At 43.4% G+C, this 26,556-nt stretch overlaps 1 protein-coding gene across 1 annotated transcript in view; it reads left to right on the top strand.

Annotated features, from left to right (window-relative positions):
* rnf13 (ring finger protein 13) overlaps positions 1 to 26,556 on the top strand; it is an 84,394-nt gene that overhangs the window by 43,845 nt on the left and 13,993 nt on the right. The window contains exons 5-8 of the mRNA XM_083647096.1: positions 18,416 to 18,503; positions 20,899 to 20,989; positions 23,246 to 23,351; positions 24,150 to 24,243. Of these exons, the coding sequence (XP_083503222.1) occupies positions 18,416 to 18,503; positions 20,899 to 20,989; positions 23,246 to 23,351; positions 24,150 to 24,243 (379 nt within the window). The remainder of the gene's footprint in view (positions 1 to 18,415; positions 18,504 to 20,898; positions 20,990 to 23,245; positions 23,352 to 24,149; positions 24,244 to 26,556) is intronic.

The following is a 26,556-nucleotide window of genomic DNA, read 5'->3' as shown; positions in this document are numbered from 1 at the left end:
TGTCCTTATCTTTGCCCATGCAAACACAGGGTGAGCCAGCAGCAGAGGTTGAATTCCTGTGCAGATCCCAGGCAGACAGAACCACACGCTGGCATCTCCACAGCCCCCATTCAAAAACCCCCTCCAGCAGAACAGAATCAGAGGGAAAAGCCCACACACACCAAGCCCATGGTCGGCCGTTTGAGTATGTTGAATCGGCGTCGGGCCGTCTGTGAGAGAAATCACTCTAATTGGCTGGTCAGCTGGTAGTGAGAGAGAGAAATCACTCTGATTGGCTGGTCAGCTGGTAGTGAGAGAGGACTGATTGGCTGGTCAGCTGGTAGTGAGAGAGAGAAATCACTCTGATTGGCTGGTCAGCTGGTAGTGAGAGAGGACTGATTGGCTGGTCAGCTGGTAGTGAGAGAGAGAAATCACTCTGATTGGCTGGTCAGCTGGTAGTGAGAGAGGACTGAATGGCTGGTCAGCTGGTAGTGAGAGAGAGAAATCACTCTGATTGGCTGGTCAGCTGGTAGTGAGAGAGGACTGAATGGCTGGTCAGCTGGTAGTGAGAGAGAGAAATCACTCTGATTGGCTGGTCAGCTGGTAGTGAGAGGACACACAACAACATGTTCTGCTCATGTTTTCAACTTCATCTCATGTGATCGTTCAATACATGAATGTTGTCATGATGACGTGGCCTTGGGGAAAACCCCTTGAGCCTTTAGTGCTGACATCACCCGTTTAGTGTGGTTTCCAGCTCCGCCTCTTCCTTTCTTCTCCCACAAGCAAAAGAGCTGGCAAGGCCTGACAACTGACATGTGCAACGTTTTTTATCAGATATATTCTGGATTAGAATGAGCGATATTCTGAAACCGTTTTAAGCGGTGAGTGAAAGTGATGTAAAAATGGTAGGTAAACGCTGCTTTGTGTCATGTGGAGTCCTACAGTAGGTCTCATGCAGGCGCAGAGCAGAGTGTATGTGTTAGGTGGCTGTAGTCTTTGTGGTGTGTTCAAGTGCCACTTTTTGGCTCGGACAAAAGGGATGTGAGGAGATGCAACAGTTAGTCCTCTAGTTCTCCTGGTGGGTCAGCCGCTTTATACCCCTTAATAATAATAATAATAATAATAATAAATGGAACTTTTCAAGATCTCAGACGCATCATCACACAGTGGTCGGCAAATCCCAAACTGCATTGCCTACTTTGACTGTTTTACCAGCCAACTAGATTTTGAGAAAAGAACATGACCTTCAAATTGAGTGGCTGGTACGTAGAATAAAGAAGCCACACTTGGTGAGCAGCTACAGCTGGTTTCCCTTCATGGGCTTACAGGGAATGTGTGCATGACTTGATTGTCAACAATGTGGCTAACCAGCATGTTGAGGCCTAATATGTGAAGCGTGATCTAGCATACACACGCACGCACGCACACACGCACACGCACGCACACACACACACACACACGCACACACGCACACACACGCACACGCACACACACACACACCCCACACATCTGTGCCAAAGTATTTGCAAATCATGTGTAGTGTTTGTTTTAACCTGCTTGGAGTACCAGACGGGTTCGATTTTCAATACTGAAAAATGCATTGCATGCCAGAAGTTATCTTATACTGAAAGTCAATCTAGTAGATTTTTAGACTTTAGACTTTTAGATTAGAAGTTATCTTATACTGAAAGTCAATCTAGTAGATTTTTAGACTTTAGACTTTTAGACTTTAGGGCTAGGGAGATTGACAACTTAGCTGGCTCTCTGTATGGATTGTCCAGGCAACACCACCCATCTGATGGGTAAAAAAAAAGAAAAAAGTATCGATATTGAATCGATATTCATTTGAAGGAACTGATATTGATTCATAAATCCCAATATCGGTATAATGCATTTTCCCGTGGATGATGGAAGCATTAATCCAGTTAGACTCGCGTGATTTTGTTCTTAGCGCAACGAGATCTCGTAAACATGAATTATATTTTTAATAATGCCCCAAATTAGAGGGTTCCTTTCATACAATTTACAACATTAGTTATTTGAGAATCTCTTTCATATCCAAACAAAATGTGTATTGTAACTGAAATATCGATATATGTAATAGAATTGGGACCCTGTGTAGCGGAATCTTATCAAATCGGGAAATCATTGGCGATAACTGGCCTGAACTCCAACTAGGATCAAACCAACAGAGATTAGTTTGACTATTTGGGCTCGGCCCATCTTTGACACATACGCATGCACGCACACATCCACACTCTCATGATGCTGGGTGTTAAGTCCTCAGCCATGAGATGTTCTTCTCACAGGAGAGCTGTGGTGGTGCTGGTGGAGGAGGGGGGGACCTCCACAGGCCTGCCAGACTTAACCAGAATCATCTGTCAGCTAAGCTCACTGTGTGTCACACACACACACACACACACACACACACACACACATAGTGGTCATTGCTAACTCAAAACATGCAGATCCAGACGCAGCAGTTTGTGTGTGTGTGCGTGCGTGCGTGTGTGTGCGTATGTGTGCAGACAGACACACAGCAGCCATTGATACGTCCACACAATACACTCTCACAGACAAACAAATCCTGCGGCTGCTCTCCAGCCTGCATGTGCCTGTGCATAAGATGACACAGACAAAAGACAGTCCTGTTCTGTGTTAGTGAGTCGCAGGCCTCCATACACACACGCGCGTTAGGTCTGAATGGATTCCCTTACAATGTGCTCAGGGTTTTTTCTGCTTAGAGGAATTTTTGGCGCCCCCCAAAGAGGTTTTAGCCAGCCCCCAAAGAGGTTTTAGCCACCCCCCAAAGGCCGGATATATTTGAGTTCAGGACAACCCTGACTGCACACTGTGGTTTCTCACTGGCGCCCCGGTACCGTTCCCGAGCACACTTGTCCCCAAAATTGAGCCCAGTTTCGGAACATTTGACGAGTGTGAACGTTGCGTTCCGTTCCGTTGCGTTCCGCGCCCGGGACGTGCGACAGGGAACCGTGACAGGATCCACTTGAAAAGGTGGTCTGGGGAGCGCTTTGGCCCGCCCGGGCACGGAACACTTGCGAGTGTGAAAGCCAACCGTTCCGAACCACATAGACAACACACGGGCGAGGATAAACTCCAGGCATAGTTGATCATGCAAAGTGCACTCTGCTCCCAGCGCAGAAGAAATGTTGTAATGTGAAAGCTGACCAGCGGGGGAGAGGGGCGGGGGGGTAATCATTCTGAGTGCGAAACAGAACGGAACGGAACGAAAGCAATCGTTGCCAGTGAGAAAGCAGCCTTAGTCAAAATCAAGCATGTTTACTGTATCATTTTAGATCATTTCAATTTCCAAGTTAAAGTGTCGCATTTGGACATTGAAATTACGTTGATGTCTGAAACTTGTTGTGCTGTGAAAACACATTGCACCATCATTTCTGACAATCACTGATGTATTTGTATTCAGGATAACCCTGACTGGGTCATTGAAAAGCGCTATACAAAATAAACAAATTATTATTTTTATTATTATTAAAAGTGCATTTAATCTGCTCCACTAAAAGGCTCGTTCTGAGCCAGAAAAACCCTGTTTTATAGCCTAGCCAGCCTAGCTAGCCTACCCAGTGATGCTCAGGTGAGAGTGAGCACCCTTCCATCTATTATTTAGCAGAGCAGATGACATTGGTGCCTTGTCCACTGTGACCTGAGCTCCACTCATTTCTTTTTCAGCCCCTATTCTTGACGCATCACTGTCTCACTGGTCGTGTTTCCATTACCCTCATAAATGCGCAAAATCTAAATATCGCAATAGAAATTGGGTAATGGAAACACGTAAATTTCGAAAAACCTCCCAAATATCGCAAAACGTTTTTTGCGCTCTCATGAGGTGGTTTTTCAGACGTGTCGATATAGCAGTTTATCGCAAAAGTGTAATGGAAACACTTTTTTCGCATTAGCACGTCATGTGACCCATTCTGCTTTGGAAAAGCAGCGAAAAATGAGGAAGAAACGGTTCGATAAGCCGTGGCAAAACCTCCGCAGCAATGGAAAACTTTGAAGCAACGCTAGCAGAAAGACGAGTGTTATGCAAAATAAATATAAAATAGATAATGTTTAATGGCAGAAATCGGTCCATCCATGGTGACAGGCTGCCTGTGTGCGCGCATTTGGCACAGCGCGAGATAAGGGATGAAAAGCAAGCACACACACCGGTGCGGTGCGTGCTCCTGACTGAAGTGAATACAGTGACTGTGAGTAATACATTACACACGTTTCAGGTGCAGTGTTATAATTATAATAGCTACACAAAATTGTGATTATTGACCAAATCAGCCTTTTCCCCCCTCCATCTCTAAATCGGACCAGTTGTAGGCTATTAGGCTATTAGGCTTTTTTCCTCTGCCTGTCGCGCTCACTGCATTCACCGCAGCCAGCAACATGTTCTTTTGAATTGATAATCAGGCTCGTTTATATGCGTTGTAACTTCATGTTGTGATTTGCATTGACCATTGGTTGGATTTGATCATGCAGGGGACGGGATATGGGGCAGATCCGCGTGCGTAATCACTGTGGCAGCTGCTGGTAACGGGAATTGCGAAACTCAACTTCAATGGAAACGCCTACAAGTCGCAATTGTACATTGTCGAAGTTGTAGAAATATCGCAATTATTTTGCGAAAAACTGTAATGGAAACACAACCACTGGTCGTGTTTCCATTACCCTCATAAATGCGCAAAATCTAAATATCGCAATAGAAATTGGGTAATGGAAACACGTAAATTTCGAAAAACCTCCCAAATATCGCAAAACGTTTTTGCGCTCTCATGAGGTGGTTTTTCAGACGTGTCGATATAGCAGTTTATCGCAAAAGTGTAATGGAAACACTTTTTTCGCATTAGCACGTCATGTGACCCATTCTGCTTTGGAAAAGCAGCGAAAAATGAGGAAGAAACGGTTCGATAAGCCGTGGCAAAACCTCCGCAGCAATGGAAAACTTTGAAGCAACGCTAGCAGAAAGACGAGTGTTATGCAAAATAAATATAAAATAGATAATGTTTAATGGCAGAAATCGGTCCATCCATGGTGACAGGCTGCCTGTGTGCGCGCATTTGGCACAGCGCGAGATAAGGGATGAAAAGCAAGCACACACACCGGTGCGGTGCGTGCTCCTGACTGAAGTGAATACAGTGACTGTGAGTAATAGCCTACATTACACACGTTTCAGGTGCAGTGTTATAATTATAATAGCTACACAAAATTGTGATTATTGACCAAATCAGCCTTTTCCCCCCTCCATCTCTAAATCGGACCAGTTGTAGGCTATTAGGCTATTAGGCTTTTTTCCTCTGCCTGTCGCGCTCACTGCATTCACCGCAGCCAGCAACATGTTCTTTTGAATTGATAATCAGGCTCGTTTATATGCGTTGTAACTTCATGTTGTGATTTGCATTGACCATTGGTTGGATTTGATCATGCAGGGGACGGGATATGGGGCAGATCCGCGTGCGTAATCACTGTGGCAGCTGCTGGTAACGGGAATTGCGAAACTCAACTTCAATGGAAACGTCTACAAGTCGCAATTGTACATTGTCGAAGTTGTAGAAATATCGCAATTATTTTGCGAAAAACTGTAATGGAAACACAGCTACTTTCACTGTCTGCCGTTTGGCTGGCTGTTAATTGACCACAAGAGGGCAGCACTGTGGCACATCCTGTGACCAATGATTGATGACAGCGAAATCAACACTCGGATTAAGTCAAGTTTATATGTATAGCCCTAATTCACAAGCATGTCTCAGAGGGATAGAGAGGCAAAGTGGAACGTCACTTCCTGCTTCAGCACTGTACCAACGATTTTCATTCGCAATTTATTTCCCTTTAGGCATTTCGTAAAATAGTTTTACTTCGTCGAACCGAACGGTTCAGCTAACACTATAATCGGGAGAGACCATAGAACATTTCACTCTGACCAAAACTTAAAAAACATCGAAAAAATATTTTCTTTAAACCTTCATTTTTTTACGTTTTGGTCCCAGTGAAATGTTATGCGATCTCTCCTGTTTCTAAATATATCTGTACCGTTGGGTTTGAACCAGTAAAACTATTTTTAGACTAATTTTACGAAATGTGTATGGGAAAATAAATGGCGGATGAAAATCTCTGGTACAGTGCTGAAGCAGGAAGTAGGCGGTCACTTTGCCTCTCTATTACAAAGAATAGGTCTAGCTAAGTCTAGCTAAGCACGATCAATAAACAGGATTCTCTAAACTGCGAAGCCAGTCGGGCATGAGTCCTGGTCACTGCACTAGCGCCTCCTCTGGTCGGTCAGGGCGCCTGTACGGCGGGCAGGGGAACTGGGGAGAATAGCGTGATCCTCCCACACGCTACTGCTGGTGGGGGGTTAGGGGGCGATTTGATAAAAAAAAAAGAACAAATACACCACCAAACAAAAATGGCTCCCTTTCAGTCAAAGTGAAGCATCTATTGCAGGTTTGCGTTTAAAAGCATTGTTCTCTGCACGCCAAAACACACCAAATCCATTCATTCTAAACAATAGGGCTTTTCTTTGTTTTACATGTGGCTTTATTCTACTATAAGACTATATTCTACTATAAGACTATATTCTACTATAAGACTATATTCTACTATAAGACTACAATGTGTTGTTTTCTCTAGCAGTGCTGCTCATGTTGTTTCTGTGGTGACGCTGAAACAGAGGGAACATGTGTTTGATGCTATTGCATTGGATGTGAGGCACTGACATGTAAAGAAAGAGGGGTAAGTGCACGATGCCACGTTTATTTCTGTCTTTGTAGGAACACATGATGATTCATTTGAGGATTATATTGTCACATCCTATTTCCTCCTCCTCATCTGCTGAAAACTCTGAGCCACAACAATAGCTGTGCAGGATGCATAGCCTGTATACTAGTGTCCTCTAGAGAGAGTGGCGTCAGCGGAGGACCAAAATGCGAGACTCATTAGCCAATGAACAGCCAGGAAGGGGTCTCGCACTACTTTTGCATGCTAAAATAAAGCTGATAATGTACAATTTGATTCAAGAAAAAGAAAAAAACTTTCAGAGTACAACACAAACTGTCCATTTTGCTGCAACTCGACAGCGCTGCTTAATCCAGGACCTTACTTCCTGGAAGTCTTGAGAGAGAAAAAACTGGTCCATTGGAGTGAATGGAGATGTCGCAACTCTCCTTACACGGCTCTGCTGTATACCTGTTTTTATGGCTGTGACACAGTCTCACAGACGGACTATTGTCATGATATAGTTTCCCCATGCGTCCATTCAGCAGTGCTGGTGGCCCTCCACTCCACTGCTGGGAAGAAAGGGGGAAAAACACTACAATTTTGTTTCCAGTGCAACTTGGCTTTGAAAGTGTAACCCCTGTGACATTGGAAGTTGAAGTGAAAATAGTTGACAGAAACCCTGAAAGCCTGCAGTGGTCTTTAAAAGTTTATTTATATTTTTTGACCACTATGTCCACATTCATGAAATTAGAGATGATATGTTAGTGGATTCCTGGGTTTTTGGACATGAAAGTTTTCTTTTTGTGCTTTTATGTTCCTGATCATGATCATTCATGTACACATATTTTCTGTTTGTGTAGGATTGTGGAACAAAATTTCAGTATTTCACTCACTTCAATGTGCATTAGGGCTGGGTATTGGCAAGGACCTCACGATACGATACATATCACGATACATTGCGATACAATACTAGGGCTGCAACAACTAATCGATTAAATCGATTAAAATCGATGATCAAATTCGTTGGCAACGAATTTGATTATCGATTCGTTGCCTCGCGATTACCGTAAATTCCGGACTATAAGCCGCGGCTTTTTTCCCGTTTTTTGGCCCCTGCGGCTTATATAACGGTGCGTCTTATCTATGGATTTTTTCAGAAAAAAAAAAAAAAAAAAAAAAAAATCTCTCTTTTTTAGCACTCTTTCTAACTATAAATCCACTTCTGTTTTAATTTCCTCTCTTGCCCTCTTTTCACCACACCGCGGACACTGTGTGCACTGTAAAAATAAACAACGGTGGTGTTGTGTTATGTTGTTTTGTTGAAATGTTACGGTAATACGGTAAATGGGAGCTTCCTCAAACAGCCATCTCTTTCCCGACAATCCCCTCTGTGCGTGACCACTTACATATGGTAATTACGGTAAGCAAACGGCCACAAGCCCATCAACTCCCTCCCCCGACTACCAGGAGAAAATCACAAACTTCGGCGAATTCACACAAAGGAAGATCAAGGAATATTCCATCGAACCGGAGCAGATCATAAATATGGATGAAGTGCCTTTGACGTTCGACCTGCCACTCACTCGGACTGTTAACAAGAAGCGCCCTGGAGGATTCTTTCACCAAAAAAAAGCTTTGCTCGTTCTCGACAGCATGAGAACGAGCAGTAGATGATCATGAGGTGGTTTTTCAGACGTGTCGATATAGCAGTTTATCGCAAAAGTGTAATGGAAACACATTTTTCGCATTTGCACGTCATGTGACCCATATTATCCCTTGGAAAAGGAGCGGAAAATAAGTTTGGTAAGTAAGGTTCGATAGCCGTGTCAAAACCTCCGCAGCAAGTGGAAAACTTTGAAGCAACGCTACCTAGCAGAAAGACGAGTGTTGTGCAAAAGCGTAGCCGGGCAAATTAGATAATGTTTAATGGCAGAAATCGGTCCATGGTGACAGCAGGCTGCCTGTGTGCGCGCATTTGGCACAGCGGCGAGATGAGAGGATGAAAAGCACACACTGGTGCGGTGGTGCTGTCTGAAGTGAATACAGTGACTGTGAGTAGGCTAATACATTGCACACGTTTCAGGTGCAATTATAGAACCAAATCAGCCTTTTCCCCCCTCCATCTCTAAATCGGACCAGTTGTAGGCTATTAGGCTACCTTTTTTCCTCTGCCTGTCGCGCTGACTGCATTCACGCAGCCAGCAACATTTTGCGACTCATTTTCTTTTGAATTGATAATCAGGCTCGTTTATATGCATTGTAACTTCATGTTGGGATTTCCATTGACCATTGGTTGGATTTGAGCATGCAGGGGACGGGATATGGGGCAGATCCCCGTGCGTAATCACTGCGGCAGCTGCTGCAACGGGGAATCACTCAAACGCAACTTCAATGGAAACGCCTACAAGTCGCAATTGTACATTGTCGAAGTTGTAGAAATATCGCAATTCTTTTGCGAAAAACTGTAATGGAAACACAGCTATAGATGAAGAGGAGTTCGTTGGTTTTGAGTGACAATGAAGGAGAGAGGAGAGTGGTTGACGAAGCCACCCTGAACCTGTTCGTTTCCGACACTGAAGATGAGGACTTTGGTGGTTTCAGTACGCAGGAAGAAGAGGAAGACGAGCATTAGTGACTTGACTTCTCTGGTTACAGGTTTGCTGCACATATAGCCTATTGTTGTGTGATTTTGTCTGGGGATTAGTGACCTGACTTTTGTTTTGTTTTGTTGAAATGTTAATAAATGGGAGCTTCCCCAAACAGCCATCGCTTTCCCGACATCCCTCTCTGTGCACGAACCCTTTCATATGGTAATTAAACATCAAAACACCCGCGGCTTATAGACCGGTGCGGCTTATAGAAGAAAAAAATAGTCAATTTTGGTCCCGCGGCTTATACACCGGTGCGTCTTATAGTCCGGAATTTACGGTAGTTGGACCGCAGAGCCATCTGTTTTGTTGATAAAAAACAACAGCTGATCGCAGCTGCTGCGGCGCAGTGCTGGCTACGTCACTCCCTGGCCCCGCTGTCGCGGAGCCGACTACCTCACTCGCCTTGCGCACGCGCAGTAAACGACAAACAACTTGGAAACATGGCCGAGGAGAAAGCAGCAGCTGGACCCAAAACTTAGCAAATTTGGGAGCACTTCATATTAACTGGAAATAAAAAGTCTGTTACGTGCAAAATGTGCAAAGCCGATCTTGCATGGCATGGCAGCACAACGGCCCTGCGTGAACACCTTAAACGCAAACATGTTGGATCATTGGATGGTGCCAAGGGAGCTCAGCAGCGGGGTAAGTTAACGTTATTCTACTACAAACTCGATATGCATGTAAACCATTAATGTTACATTATTAGACCCATGTGTATTGTTGTTTGAAGTGGAAATGTTCGTCTCACAGCAGATAGTTTGTTTTGTTTATCTAACGTTAACAGTCGGTGCGCATTGCGCCCGCATCCAGGTCGACAACATTAACGTTATAGCCGACCGGCTAGTTAACGTTACGTTACGTTGCTAACGTTAGTGGTAGAGCAGACAGCAGATAGTTTGTTTTGTTTATCTAACGTTAACAGTCGATGCGCATTGCGCCCGCATCCAGGTCGACAACATTAACGTTATAGCCGACCGGCTAGTTAACGTTACGCGTTAGCTAGCTAACGTTAGTGGTAGAGCAGACTTGGTCTGTAAACTAAGGCTAAAAGAGATGTTGTTGTCCCTTGTTCATTGGTGTGTGTGTGTGTGTGTGTGTGTGTGTGTGTGTGTGCGCGCATCTTAATGTAAGGAGTGAGCTAGGACAAATTTCATTTGAGGCTTCTGTTATATAAAGGCCTTCTTTACATAAGCAATTATCAACTAAATCATCAATGAGTGAGTTTTATTGAGTTTTATGTTAATAGTGCTGTTAGGCATACTCGCTCATACTGTCTTTCTCATTTCAGAAAAAAACAACTCACCATGAGGCGTTTCGTTGTGGGGAATGCGGCTTGTATACCAAGGCAAGCAGCCATCATGACAGACAGTGTCCTGAACATGCTGGTCACCGACATGAGGCCCATGTCAACGGTTGGAGATGCAGGCTTCATTGCCATGATTAACACCCTCCACCATGGCTACACTCTTCCTTCAAGAACATTCTTCACAAAACTGATGGAGCGAAAATATGAAGACACATTCCAGGAGCAGGTCCGTTAAAGCACTTTATTTAAGAAGATATGAAGATATCTGGAGGGAGGAGAGGGGAGGTGAAGTGGTGAAGGGCTAAAGGAAGTAGGCAGTGAAGGAGAGAGGAAGTAAAGTGGTGAAGGGCTAAAGGAAGTAGGCAGTGAAAGAGGAGGTGAAGGGCTGAAGGAAGGAGGCAGCAAGGAGAGGGGAGGGGAAGGGATGAATCTGTTATCTTCAATTTAACTTTTGTGTTTTAAATTTAACTGTGATTTTGTGATTCCCATTTTTCTTTGCAAGTTTAAAAGAAACCAGTGTGAATACAGTATACTATAAACAAGAGGGGACAAAGAAAAAACATCTACCACCAAAAAAACCTCTTCATTTTCTTTGCAAGTTTAAAATAAAGTTTACCACTGAATACAGTAGAAGAGGGGACAAAGAAAAAAGATGTACCACACTGATGGACAGTCAATGACAGAAAAAAGAAAAATAGCACTGGTTCGGTTCATGTTCTTGAGTAAATAAAAACAGTTTTCTACAATTTAACTTGGTTGTGGTTTCCCCCTTTTTGTATGCAAGTTTGAAGTGTTCCAATATAAACCACTAATGAATACAGTATAAACAAGAATGTTTTGATGCAGACTTATGTTGCAGGGACTACTAGAATCATCGTAATGTTGGAATTGTATGCATCAAAGGGTTAAATCGAGCATTTCTGAGCGATTTCAATATATCCGATTAATCGATTAACACGTTCAGTGCCAGCGACGCCATATGGCGTCATTAGAAATTTACCGTACAGTGCCAGCGACGCCAAATGGCGTCATAACTCCAAATTGTTTTTTTGACGGGGGGGTGTCGATCTAAGCTTCTTACGTCGCCTCTAACAATATTGTAGCTATTGGAGGTCGATAACCTATTTTACAAACCCATTAGGTGGCGACAGCACTCTCCTGATCAGAGAAAAAGGAGCCAAACACACAGAAATAGTCACTGGGGAAAATGAGGAAATCGCATCGCATCCGTCCGTATGCATCGACGTGCCTCCATAAACGAGCACAACGCCAGCTGTGCCCCCAGCAGCAGCATCCGCTGTCACAACTGAGCACCTCCATGTACGCTGCAACAGCACATTCACATAATCAGCCTTATTATTCCGAACTGGAAGCATGCCAGCCCGTGACAAACACACGCGGAACCAAAAAGCTGAATGTCGCGCACCATTCACTGTGTGTGCGCAGCAAACTCAGCAGAGACTGAGAGCCACCAGACACATAAGACACACCCAGGAGGCGTGTGCAGTTGAGGGGGGGGGGGGGGGGGGAGCACACAGAGCAGCAGAGCAGCATACACTTCACCCAGACAGACCCAGACATCAGAAAATTAGCTTCAGAGTCAGTGATGTGCTTGAAATGTTTAATTTCACAAAAGGCTCATTATCTCAGCTCGTAGAAAAAAAGGGATGTTTTTGCTTCAATCAAGCTATCTTCTCCGGCTCATAACTAAAGAACGGAAAATGGGATCAATAAACTTTTTTTTGCAGGTGATAGAAGAGAGTCTCATCGTTATTTGTGCGTGTTCAGTGTTTACATAGTAATTATTAAAAAAATTATATGACTGTTTTAAAATGCATTGCGGCCTATGTGGCACAGCAAGCAACCTTTTGCCCAAGGGCCGTGGCACTCAAAGTGTTAATCGACAACTAACCCTACTGATTAATCGATTATCAAAATAATCGTTAGTTGCAGCCCTATACAATACATATTGCGATATATTGCAATACTCTACATAATTTACTGAAAATTTCAAAATGTAGCTAAAAATGCAACACGCTGTGCACCACCCAGGTAGTGTAAGTATGGGTTAATGCACGACGAGGTGTCCATTATCAGAAATTATTGGACGACGTGGAGGCGTGAACCGTCCGAGGCGAAGCCGAGGATGGTCGCCTCCGCTGAAGAAAATCAGATTTCTAAATAGCCGTTATTTTAATAAACTGAGCTCAAACGACTCTGTCGTGATCCTGTCGCATTGATATGAACGGTGAACAGACCATTTAGCTAGGTGTACATTATCACTGTACATTATCACAAATTAATGGACACCTTGCAGCCAATCAGAATCGAGTATTCACCCAGACCATGGTATAATTAAGCAATATAGCATGAGAGCCAGTGTGTTGTGAAGAATATATCCCCCTGATCAGCTGTTATCCCACGAGGCCGCAGGCCGAGTGGGATAACTGCTGAGCAGGGGGATATATTCCACAACACACGCAGCTCGAGTGCTATATTGCTTTTATAAAACGGTTTCCAAGTATGATAATATAATAATAATAATAATACTATAAGTCCGACTCCGACTGGCATGTCATTCTGATAGAGTCAGTTGAAACACTACTGTAAGGCGGGACCGCAAGAACATGCGGGTGATTTGATTGGATCGTTCTGGAGACTGAAGTTGACATTGGCCAATCCTGGCGCTTGCTGAGTAGCTGAGAGTTTTGTGGAATCCCCGACAGGCAGCTCGAGCCGCAGCGCTGCATTCTCAGCGCTTGCTGAGAAGCTGAATGCTTTCTGCAAAGTCCGACACCAACTAACGTTACGGGGTTAAATGCGGGGTTAAATGCGGGGTTAACAGCCTTTCTTTTGCAAAGAAGACATTAGCCCGCATCTATTCTTGTACAAAACATAATTTTCTGCGAAGTATTAGTAAAGTTATAAGCGAAGATCGATTCACAAGGATCTGACAGCTGTCTCCGCCATTTTTTTTTCCTACGTTGTCATTTGAGGTAAGCCTTATTATTACTCTCTTAGTAAGAGAGTTGCCATGGCAACCAATAACCCATGGCCATGGGTTATTGAACTCGGTTACTGGAATTATACAATGGCTGTGAACCAATCAGATTGCTTGATTTGAGAGAGCCGTTTTATAATAATATTTACATCACTTTATATTGATAACTTAGTGGACAAATTGAATCAAAACTACCGATTGTTGAGTGTCTTACTGAACGTACTGAAATAAAAAGTATTCTTATCGTGTCACTGAACACACGGCTGTGGAAAAAAATCGATATGGCGATATATCATGATATTTTTCTGAAATATCGATACAGTATTGCAGAAAAAAGTATCGTGATATATTGCCATATTGATTTTATTGCACAGCCCTAATGTGCATTGTGTGTAGATCAGTGGGCTAGCTCCATTTGTGAAGCCGATGCGGAAGTAACTTGCATTCTTTCGAATGGCCTGCAGGGGGCGACTGCACTTACTGCAAAATAAGTCAGATTACATGGAAGTGAATGGGAAAAGGCCCATACTTCTCACTTGATTTATGCCCCCAGTAAACTTCCTAATGAGTTTATGGCTTCAATCGCTAGTTTCAAGTCTTCTTCAACACAGCAGGATGTTCATTTTGTTCATGAATTTAGTCCAATAGATGATCAAAAAAACTGTTTTGTGACGTGATTGACAAGTCGCCTGTCCAGTGATCGCGCAGCTCGCCTATCATGGACCAATAGCAGCTCTTCCCATCCAAATTTACATCACTTCTGGCTCCAAATAACCAAGATGGCGACAGTGAAAATGCCAACCTCCAGGCTTCAAAGCAGGAGTGCATAAACCAATGGGTGACGTCACGATAGCTACGCCCATATATGTATACGCTCTAAGGTGTAGATGTAAGACTTTTGCAACATACTGTAATATGATATCATAGTCATAGACACAGCAGCCTCACACGTGGAAGATCCTGCATTTTAGACACACAGCATTTGTCCATATCTGATGGCAGATTACTGTTTCTGCTTTGATGTCATCGTGGCCATATTCAACACGCGCTTTTCTTTCTCAACTGATTCTGTCAGCTGCTGTGTTATGTAACAGAACTACAGTGTTTTATTTATTGACCTTACACTTACATCACAGCCTGCTGTGACCTGAGCTACCTTTTGAACCCACTTTATCTTTTTGTGACCCCACTGTTTGACCTCCAACCCCGACTTTCAGCAACTCTGACCTACTGGATGTGCTGTCGTTGAGAGTAAGGGGGTCATCGCCCATTGAACAAGAAACTAAATGGTCTTTTAAAGAGTTAACAGCTGCACTGACGCTGATGCACCACGCGCACACAAACGCACACACACACACACGCACACACACGCACACACACACACACACGAGCACGCACACACACACACACACACACACACACACACAGTACTGGTCACACTCGGGTGTGTTTTTATGCAGCATTGGGAGGCTTAAATCAGTGTGAGGGGGAGAGGAGGGGGCGGGGCATCTGTATGATTAATGACAGTGTGGACATGGGGGCATGTTTATGCAATAGGTTGCCTGGAACACACAAGTACAACACACACGTGTGTATGCACACACACACACACACACACACACACACACACACACACACACGTGTGTGCAGACACACACACACAAACACAGCTACACACCTTGCCAAACCTGAATACTGTCTGTGCTATGCTAGCTCATAGGAGGACTACAATCTAAAAAGCCATTACAGGATAAGACAGGATAAGATAGGAAAGACAGGAAATACTTCAACTTGAAATATGGGCATGTTTTCGTAGCTAGTGTAAAAATATGGAGTAATGCTGTAAAAACTTACGCTACTTCCTTGGACATTTTAGCTGATACTTGCTGACTTGCAGTGAGTGAGCAGGTCGGGGATCAGTTCAGTGTCTTGCTCATGGACACAGGGCTCTTGTGGGGATCAAACCTGTGTCCTTTGTCTAATAATCTTTTTGGCTTGTGTCCCCAAGTGCCCCCAAGTGTCCCCCTTGTGTTGACGTTCCAAAAATCGAGGGACTCGATAAATGATCAGTGACATTATACATGATGTCACATGTAACATTATACATGATGTCACATGTAACATTATACATGATGTCACATGTAACATTATACATCACATGTGACATTATACATGATGTCACATGTAACATTATACATGATGTCACTTGTAACAACAGTATGCTGACTTTTGCTGAAAATTCTGACATCAAACTCAGAATTCTGACTTTTGTTTTTCTGACTTTATTCTCAGAATCCTGACTTAAACTCAGAACTCAAATAAATCTTTCACATGTCGCCCTAATCCTCTTGGGTAGTTTTATATTGTGTGTGATGTATATATTAGGGCTGTGCCGATTCACTTATCTCCCGATTCGATACTATCACGATACTTGGGTGCCGATTCGATATATATTGCGATTCTTAAGTATTGCGATTCTACGATTATTGCGATTCGATATTACGATTTATTGCGATTTTTGTTTCTTTTTTTCTTTTCTTTTTTCAGTTTGTTTGCTTTTTTCCACTAGATTAGAACATGGGAAAAGTTGAATCATACATTAGAGACTGTATATTATATCATGAGTAGGGCTGGGCGATATAGTTAAAAACAGGGCCGGACTGGGATCATAATTCAGGCCGGGCATTAGATACCAAGCAGGCCAGGCCGATATGGGCAGACGCGCGTGAAATTTGGGCCGTTTGAAGCTCAATTTGGGCCGTTTGAAGCTCAATGTGGGTAGTTTGAAGCCCAATTTGGGCCGTTTGAAGCTCAATTTGGGTTGTTTGAAGCCCAATTTGGGCCAAGTCCAATTTTACAATGAGATGCACCCACTTTAACCCTGAAGTGTAATTATTACTTCAGACTAACTAATAAAGTAAAAAAAAACACTAGTAAACCAGTAGGCAGCGCCTGGCCTGCTGTTCAGTGAGTGGCCTGACTGCGGGCACCAAAAAAAAAAAAAAAAAAAAATTTTTTTTTTTTTTTTGCTTTTGCGATTATCGATTCTGGAATAAAAGATCGATTCAAAAAATCGTGACATTAAAAATCGCGATACTTAGGTGAATCGATTTTTTCTCCCACCCCTAGTATATATACTGTATATATTGTGTGTGATGTATATACTATAGTATATATACATATATATTAAAAATATATACAGTATATTATATACAGCATATATTATATATACTGTATATATTACTGTATATATATTATATACTGTATTTATTAATTTATTAATTTATTAATTAATTGAATTAGGGTCCCGACCCCAAGGTTGGGAACCACTAGAACAGCCTCTCTGACCATGAGGCCACCCTGCCGCTCACTCCAGCCATGCGGTTTTGTTCTTACCCGCTGGTTTCTCCTTCCAGACCATCAAGCGCTTCTTGTTTTGGATCTTCACTTTCAGCACAGTCAGCCATGGCAGCTCAGCTTAGCCCAGGCCAGTGTTGATGGTGGAGGTGGGAGCTGAAAACATCTCGTCTCCATGCAGGCACTTTCTGGGAAGCGGGTTGTAAACAGTCGAGTTGTTGGCGGAGATGTCGAACACTAACATTAAACTCCTTTATCTGTGCTCTCTACTGTACTTTATCTGTGCTCTCTACTGTACTTTATCTGTGCTCTCTACTGTACTTTAGCTGTGCTCTACTTGCTGTACTTGTTGCTGACTTGTTGTAAATTCTGATCTGTGATGCCAGAGAAAAAGAGAATTCAGTACAATTTATTGTCCGTGGGGGAAAATACAGTTTTCAAGGCCAGCACAAAAATGTGTTCAAATCAACAGTGGACAATATTACACATACTGTATAACCACATTCTTGGTTATATCACCGGGTAGTGCAGCTGCAGCAGTAACTTAGATTCCCTGCCTGCCTACCAACACAAGGGTCACAGGTTCGAGCCCCTGTGTTCCGTCCGGCTTGGTTGGGTCCATACAGGCACAATTGGCCGTGTCTGCGGGTGGGAAGCCGGATTAAGGGTATGTGTCCTGGTCGCTACACCAGTGCCTCCTCTGGTCGGTCGGGGCACCTGTTCGGGGGGATGGGAAATGGGGGAAATAGCGTGATCCTCCCACGTGCTACATCCTGCCGGTGAAACCCCTCGCTGTCAGGTGAAAAGAAGCGACTGGCGACTGCGCATGTATCGGAGGAAGCATGTGCTAGTAGTCTACATTACAACACTCCTCGGCAGCGGGGGTGGAGCAACGGCCGGGACAGTACAGGGAATTGGCCAAGTACAATTGGGCAAAATGGCAGGAGAAACTGGTGCATTACTGGAACATCATGTAACACAACACTAATACAAAGTGCTATACCTCAACAAATGCATTCGCTTTAGGACAAGAGACACACAGATATGACGAGGGAAAATCACACTAGCTGCAGATTGCCATAAACAAGCCACATACAGTATTTTTAGATTGCTGGTGAATTTTAAAAATCTTTTGTTTTTCTTTTGTATGTCATCCTGGCAATATCGAATTTGACATATTTGGCTCTCTATCAGACTCAAAATTGGCAAAGCTATCACTATGTTATCAGGCCGTATGCGTATGGTTGAGTTTTTGGTGTAGTAGCAGCAGCCCACCACAACATCACTGTTAGCATTGTCCGACAGATGTGTGCGTACTCATTATCTCTGACTTGTTGAGTGACGATGCTGAGGACACACGTCTCTTTCTCCCGACAGGTCCTCAATGCCCAGAAGGCCGGCTTCAAGGCGGCCATTGTTCACAATGTGGACTCCGAGGACTTAATCAGTATGGGATCCAACGATCGTAAGTAACCTTGGCCTTTCTCTCTGTACATCAACACACAAACATAACGCACGGCAAAACCTCGTGGGTCTCTTTGTTGACAGACTGAGAGGATATGGCTTTGTGTCTGTTTGTAGCCCAGGCCGCAGGCAGCCATGATAGATATTCGCTAGTCAGATCATCTGCAGTCACAAGCCAGTATCAATTAGTTGGGGGGACTCCAGCCCCCATTTATAAGACGGCTGTACTCAGGGGGCATCTGATAAAGTCCTGATTTGGGGGCTTCTGGGTCTAGTTGAAGAAACTAGTTGGGTAGAAACTGTCCCTGTGACGAGAGGTTCTGGTTCTTCTGTTATGACATGGGTGGGAGGGGTCGGCCATGATTTATTTTAGACCGTTTCTTATTGCAAGTTGTCAGACATGTTTCCCTCTGAGCCTGAAAGCTCTTCATACATCCACACAGTTGGACATAAGGAGCATCAACGTAGCTAACAGCTAGCTAGCTAGGTAATAGAGATGCTGCGATCGAGATTTTTCAATTCCGATCCGATTCCGATATTTTAGCCTCAAAACCGATCCGATTCCGATCAAATTTCGATACCCGATACGATACCGATTTCGATCCGATACCGATACAGCACATATTTAAGCCTCTCTATGCTGTCTGATAGCTAGCAGGCAACAAACATTTTTAGGGTTAGGTATGTATGTGTGTGCTTTGGTAATATAGAATGTAAACGATTTAGTTCATCTAATTAATTTGATGTAAAACTAAAACATAACAATCAAATACACACTTATTTTGTAATGGGTGAACACTGGACACAAATAATTATTGTTTCCTCACACATACACCCCCACTCTGTCTCACACAGGACACATACACACACAGCCCTGTCCCTGTCTCTCTCTCTCTGTCACACACACACACAGCCCTGTACCTGTCTCTCACACACACACACAAAGTTTGTGCATACATTTCCACTGCCAGATTGGAGGAGTCTTTTGTCATTTTCAAATGTTACTTCTCTTCAGTGCAATACGTTTTGATAATGACCTGCTGTACAGCGCCGTTCGCTCAGTCAACTACGTGTCGTTAACGTTAGTTTAGAGGAGAAAGATAGCTGGTGTTAGCTAGCTAATTAGCCATGTTAGCTGCCTCAGTGGGTAACGTTAGCCTATAGAGAGTATTTATCTGACGTTTATGTTAGCTACTCCTCAAACCTGCGGGTGGAAATGGTTTATGCGATGCGATGTATGTTGAAGCAAGACAACGTTTTAATGTACCTTGAATTGGACAAATTACGACGGGTCGTGCTCACGCAGATCTAAGCCCTGGCCATCCTAGGCTCAACGCGAGACTCATCAGTCATTCGGTTGAGTCTCGCAAAGTTACACACAAAGTTTGTGCATACATTTCCACTGCCAGATTGGAGGAGTCTTTTGTCATTTTCTAATGTTACTTCTCTTCAGTGCAATACGTTTTGATAACGACTTGCTGTACAGCGCCGTTCGCTCAGTCAACTAACGTGTAGTTAACGTTAGTTAGAGGAGAAAGATAGCTGGTGTTAGCTAGCTAATTAGCCATGTTAGCTGCCTCAGTGGGTAACGTTAGCCTATAGAGAGTATTTATCTGACGTTTATGTTAGCTACTCCTCAAACCTGCGGGTGGAAATGGTTTATGCGATGCGATGTATGTTGAAGCAAGACAACGTTTTGGCCCTGGCCATCCTAGGCTCAACGCGGCCTCTGTGTGCTGCTGCTGCTGCATGCTGGATAGAAATCCTGGAGCGGAGTCATGGAATGGAGTGCTTATATCGGAGCCTTGGATCGGTCATTTTCGCTGGAATCCGATCCAATCCGATCCATGTTTTTTGGCTGATATCGCGCCGATATCCGATCACATGATCGGATCGCAGCATCTCTACTAGGTAACAGTCCAGCTCGCTTTCAGTCAGAATCAAAATTGTCATTACGGATGACTAAAGCATTCCATTGAGTCATACCTCATCATTCCATTTTTAGAGCACAACAAATATTTGGCAAACAGTTAATGAACAGTGTCAGGGCATGACTCAGAAACATGTGAAAGATCTTATAAACCACTGGAGGGGGGCGTTAAGTGTTTGGGCAGCGTAGACACACAAAACATCATCTTTTGAGAATGCTAAATGATTGTGGATGGTCAAATTTGCAGCTGTTCTGTGAGCCCTTTTGAAGAAGTAATTTCAGACTCCAACGCCGACTGGATAGATATTTAAACAGCTGTTCCTTAGTATGAAACAAACAAATCCTATTTGTGTCTATTTGTGTCTTCCTCTGATGGCAGCTTTTCATTTTCATTTCCAGTCTGAAAACAGAATGTTTCATGTCACATCATGTATTAATAGCACCTTCCTCCTTCCTCCATTTGTAGTGGATGTGATGAAGCAGATAGACATTCCATCTGTGTTTGTGAGTGAGGAGACGGCCAACTCTCTGAAAGAAGACTACATTTATGACAAGGGGTAAGTCTACACCCAAATCTCGCTTTCCTGCCAGTCAATATCGCGTCTAAATTGAGCCCATGACAGCAGCGGGACTCAGAAACAGTTCCCAATTCAGAGTGCTCTCTTAAAAAATGTGTCAGTATAATAATTTTGTTAAAGCCTCATTCTGTCGTTTTTCTATGAGGCGAAACTGCACCCCCACATAAATGCTAGACTTCCCTGTTTGGACGTTCAGATATCAGATATTATGTGTTTGCTTGTACTCTACTTTGCTGACCTTTCTGCAGTGTTTGTAACTGGCCTGCTGGGGGGGAAATAGCTCCAAATATCCACAAATGTTGTCTCGATTTACTTCAGTGAGAGTGGTAGCTAATCATGCCGCTAGTCAAGCTAGCAAGCGAAATACATTTAACTTCCTATACGTACTTCACAAATTATAGCATCCCATTGGTTTATCAGCAGAAGACTTTGAATTTGAAGATGCTGTGCAGGAAATGGATTTAAGAGTTCCAGGCAACTTGACACTAGGGCTGGGTATTGGCAAGGACCTCACGATACGTATCACGATACATGGGTCACGATACGATTGTATCACGATACATTGCGATACAATAAATATTGCGATATATTGCAATACTCTACATAATTTACTGAAAATTTAATTGCACATTGCATCACTTTATATTGATAACTTAGTGGACAAATTGAGTCAAAACTACCGAGTGTTGAGTGTCTTACTGAACGCACTGAAATAAAAAGCATCCTTATTGTGTCACTGGGCTGTGCTAAAAATCGATATGGCGATATATCACGATATTTTTCTGAAATATCGATACAGTATTGCGGGAAAAAATATTGCGATATATTGCTGTATCGATTTTATTGCACAGCCCTACTTTGACACTGTTAGCCGCTCCAGGACGCGTGTAAGTCTTTACGCAACCCAGTTTAGGTGAAACCACACCCCCATGTGTCACGTCACTTCCACTTGCTCACACAGAAGCCCGCAAGCTTGGAAAATACTTTGGAAAGATAAATGAAGATCGCCCGTTATGCAGCAGAGCGGATATATACACTTTATCCATAATATGACACATTAATTACATGGATATTTATCGTTTTATGCATATAATATGACAAAGTAGTGAAACCGATATTAACATATTGTTTTCTTGCTTTTTAGAAGTAATCATCCCTGATTCTATAGTAGTATATTGGGGCCTGCAGAGTGTCGCGCAGCGATTTAACGTTATTATGAAAGCAATGATGCGCCTGATTTTTTTTCACACAATTGAAAGCTACTGAAGAGGATTACTAACCTGACAATCTCACACAAATCCAGCTGCCTTGCAACGTTAGAGGATTAGGGCCACATGTGAAAAATGTATTTGACTTCTGAGTTTAAATCCGGATTCTGAGAATAAAGTCATAATTCTGAAAATAAAGATTCTGAGTTTAATGTCAGAATTCTGGGGGGGGGGAGTCAGCATAATGTTACATGTGAAACCATTGATGATGTCACAGATAATAGTACCAATGTGGTACCAAAATGTGAATGTTTGGGGTATTAAGGTAAAAGAGTTCGATAATGGGGGCTTTAAGAAGCGACAACTTTTATCCAGCAGCTTCACTCAAACTGGCCAGGCCGTTCTTCTCGGCTCTCCAGCTCTGGGATATGAGTTTGATGTGATATTGTTACTTGGTAATACCTGCAGTGATATTTCAAGGCAGACGACTGGTCTACTCATACTCTGTCAGTGTATTAGCGGTTGCTGCTGCTGAGGTGATCGTCTGCTAATGAGAAGATGTCTGCCTCTGTCAAAAACAGCTCAAATCACATGAAAGCCCCGTTTCTCCACTTTGATCTGAGCTGGCGTCTCGGCTGCTTGTCAGAAAGATACCTCACAAGTACTCTCAGGTCATTCCCAAGTCATCAGTGCAGGAATGAACAGCGAGCGCGCTCTGTGCAGTGTTTCGTGGACCAAATTAGCCATAAAAATGTGCGTTGTGAAAGCTTTGTTGTAAAAGCAGGGTTGTAAATCGGTGTTCCAGCCCTGTAACCCATTATTTAACAGTGTGAAATCTCATGAGGCAGATAGAGGGGCTTTTTTGTGACTTTGCAGCTTGTTTATCATGAATGACACTCCAATGAATCAATGATGAGCCATAAGGAAACGCTGCCATCTTCATGTGTATGTCACGGTCATTCAGTGTGTGTCAGTCAGTCCGTATCGTTGTCCTCGCCTGACACTGCTTGTGTTTGATTGGCTGTAGGGGTCATGTGGTCCTCATGCCAGACTTCAGCCTGCCGCTGGAATACTACCTGATCCCCTTCCTCATCATCGTGGGAATCTGCCTCATCCTCATTGTTGTCTTCATGGTAGGTCACCTTAAACCAGCCTTGTTTGATTCAAGGGGCTAGCTCGTAGCGCCATTCAGGAAGCCAATGCCCAAGTGTCTTAAACCTGCATTCTTTCAAATAGCCAGCAGGGGCCTGCATAAAGAATTCTGATTGTATGGAAGTTAATGGGAAAATGGCCCTACCTCTCACTTGATTTATGACCTTAGTAAACACTTTCCTAATGGGTTTATGGTCTCAGTTGCTAGTTTCAAGTCTTCTTCAATACAGCATGATGGTCATTTAGTAAATTATGGTCCCATTTTGAGTAAAATACTTGATGAATCAGACTCTGCTTTGGGGCATGATTGGCAGGTCGCCTGTCCAGTGATCGCGCAGCTCGCTGATCACGGACCAATAGCAGGCGGCGCTGCAGCTCCTCTCGTCCACATTAAGTCACTTCTGGCTCCAAATAACCAAGATGGCGACGGTCAAAATGCCAACCTTGAGGCTTGAAAACCGGAGTCCACAAACCAGTTGGTGACATCATGGTAGATACGTCCATATTTATGATATGGTGTATGGTTTGAGCTCAGTGATGTCATCATGTGCTCCCTGTATGGAGGGAAACGACAACAATGATGCGTCAGGTCCTGGCGGTCTCCTAAGGAATTATTAAGCCGTTTTTAAGGCATACAGTGACATGACTTTAAATAGAGTGAAATCTGTTGTGTATATTTTACAGTTTCAGACAATTTCCCCTAGATGTTAGGTGGATAAAACATGCAGAGGAACAGCAGGTGGTTCTGAAGGATTTAGATTGGGTCTCTTTTTGTCCAGATCACCAAGTTCGTCCAGGATCGACACCGGGCTCGCAGGAGCCGCCTGCGCAAAGACCAGCTGAAGAAACTTCCCATCCACAAGTACAAGAAAGGTATGGAAACATCTCAAGCACCTCAGCTCAGAGACGACACGCTCTTACCTCTGTTCCCCTCCCTCCCCTTCCCCCTGTTCACACACCATGTTCTCCTACTCTAGTAACTCATTACATTAAGCAGGAATAAACCTAAATCAATCGACTTTGAATGTGTAGACTTAGTAGTTTTCTAAATTAGAGGTTTAAAGAGGTACATTTGCCACATTATCATTGTACTCCTTGTACTGCACATGTGAGAGTGTGTCAGTGATGACAGACTCTAAAAAGTTCATTTAATTTGGTTGACCAAGCTTTGTTCATGTCACACTCTGCTTCAACAAGATTGTAAAGCTGAAACAATAGATGGAAAATCATCTCTGTCAACCTTATCCTGACGTAACCTTTGACCTCGGGGGTTGGTAGAGAATGATGTAAGCGGTCTTTAGCTCTTCATCACATGATGTGGTCCAGGAATGGGATGTCACGAATGCGTTATGACACATTAGTCGTCTCTGGACCTGAACTTCAGAGCTAATCAGATTAATACGGATTAGATCTTTCCACAAAGCTCTCCCCGCAGATGAAGAGTTCCTCTCTGTGGAGACGAGACACATGGCTGACGCTGTGGAATGCAGCCTTGTTCATGCCCCTGGCTGGACTAGGTGGAAAAGTCTAGTCTAGTTTATCTCAAACCTGGAGAGGTAAACAGCTGTATGTGTTAGGGCCGGGTATCGCCACTGATTTCCCAATTCGATACGATTCCGATACACAACGTCCAGATTTGATATCGATATTTCAGTTACAATACCAATTTTGCTTGGATATGAAAGAGATTCTCAAAGAACTAATGGTGTAAATCAGGGGTGGCCAAACTACGGCCCGTGGGCCAACTGCGGCCCGCTGCCCGTTTTTAAGTGGCCCGCCATGAATTTAGGGAGAAAAAAAAAATTGTTTTGCTAAAAACGTTTTTCCGTTTTTCTGTTTCAAAGTTTAAAACGAAAACGAAAACGAAAACGGGGGAAAAAACGGAAAAACAAAAACATTAAGAAAAAGAAACTGAAAAACAAAAACAAAAAAACGGATTCCCCCATTTCGTTTTTTCAATTTAAAACCATTGAAAATGGGTTATACTTGGGCACCCTGACATGGTCTATTTATTAAAAAAAAATAAAAAATGAATTAATGTTTAATACTAATGTTATATTAAATTATCTCTGTCTTAACCTGTTGGCACAGGAAAATAAAATTTGAACATACAGAAATACCCATTGTAATAGGTGAGCGCATCAATAAACTATGTGTCATATACCGTAAATTCCGGACTATAAGGCGCACCGGTGTATAAGCCGCACCTGCAGAGTTGACTGTTTTTTACATATATAAGCCGCACCGGTCTATAAGCCGCGGGTGTTTTGATGTTTAATTACCATATGTAAGGCTTCGTGCACAGAGGGGATTGTCGGGAAAGAGATGGCTGTTTGGGGAAGCTCCCATTTATTAACATTTCAACAAAACAAAAGTCAGGTCACTAATCCCCAGACAAAATCACACATTGTGAGATGCTTAAAAATCACCATCGGCGGGAGCTTTACTCCAGATGCTGTGCAGCCAAGAACACAAGTGAAATTCGTTCTCTCGTGACCTGTGGTTCTCAACGTGATGGACGATTCACCTTTCTTGTTAACAGTCCTAGTGAGAGGCAGGTCGAACGTCAAAGGCACTTCATCCATATTTATGATCTGCTCCGGTCCGATGGAATATTCCTTGATCTTTCTTTGTGTGAATTCGCCGAAGTTTGTAATTTTCTCCTGGTAGTCGGGAGGGAGTTGCTGACACAGTCGTCCACGCCCTGACGGACAGTCCCTTTCGTCTCGGGTTTGTGCATGATCCTTTGCTGCTGCTGCTGTTGTTGTTCCTGTCTCGCTACTGTCTCAGACATGGCTTTCAGGCTCAATCGCCGCCATCGTCGTAACACAGCCAGTTCTCCATCTTTTGAAGCATGATGTTAGATTACAACGAGCTAGTTGTGTGGCTTAGCCTTCCAAAATGTTGCTGTTAGTTTTTTAGAATGTAATACATAGAATTGGGAATGTTACATTCAATTTCATTCAGACTGTCTTTCAGGCTCAATCGCTGCCTTTTTCCCCCCGGAGCGAGGGAGGAGGGAGGGTGTTTTACCGTAGTGGCTGAGAGAGAGTAGTGGCACAGTGCTCCAATCAGGTCGCGAGGCACATTTTTTGCAACATCATCCAATCAGGGTCTCGCTCTCATAATGTCTGTCTTGCTCTCGTTCTGCCTCATACCAACATCCATAGATTTTGGAGGTTCCCG

The sequence above is a fragment of the Poromitra crassiceps genome (assembly GCF_964638095.1).
Source record: "Poromitra crassiceps genome assembly, chromosome: 12".
Lineage (NCBI taxonomy): Eukaryota > Metazoa > Chordata > Actinopteri > Beryciformes > Melamphaidae > Poromitra > Poromitra crassiceps.
This window is presented reverse-complemented; position numbering and strand designations above follow the sequence as displayed.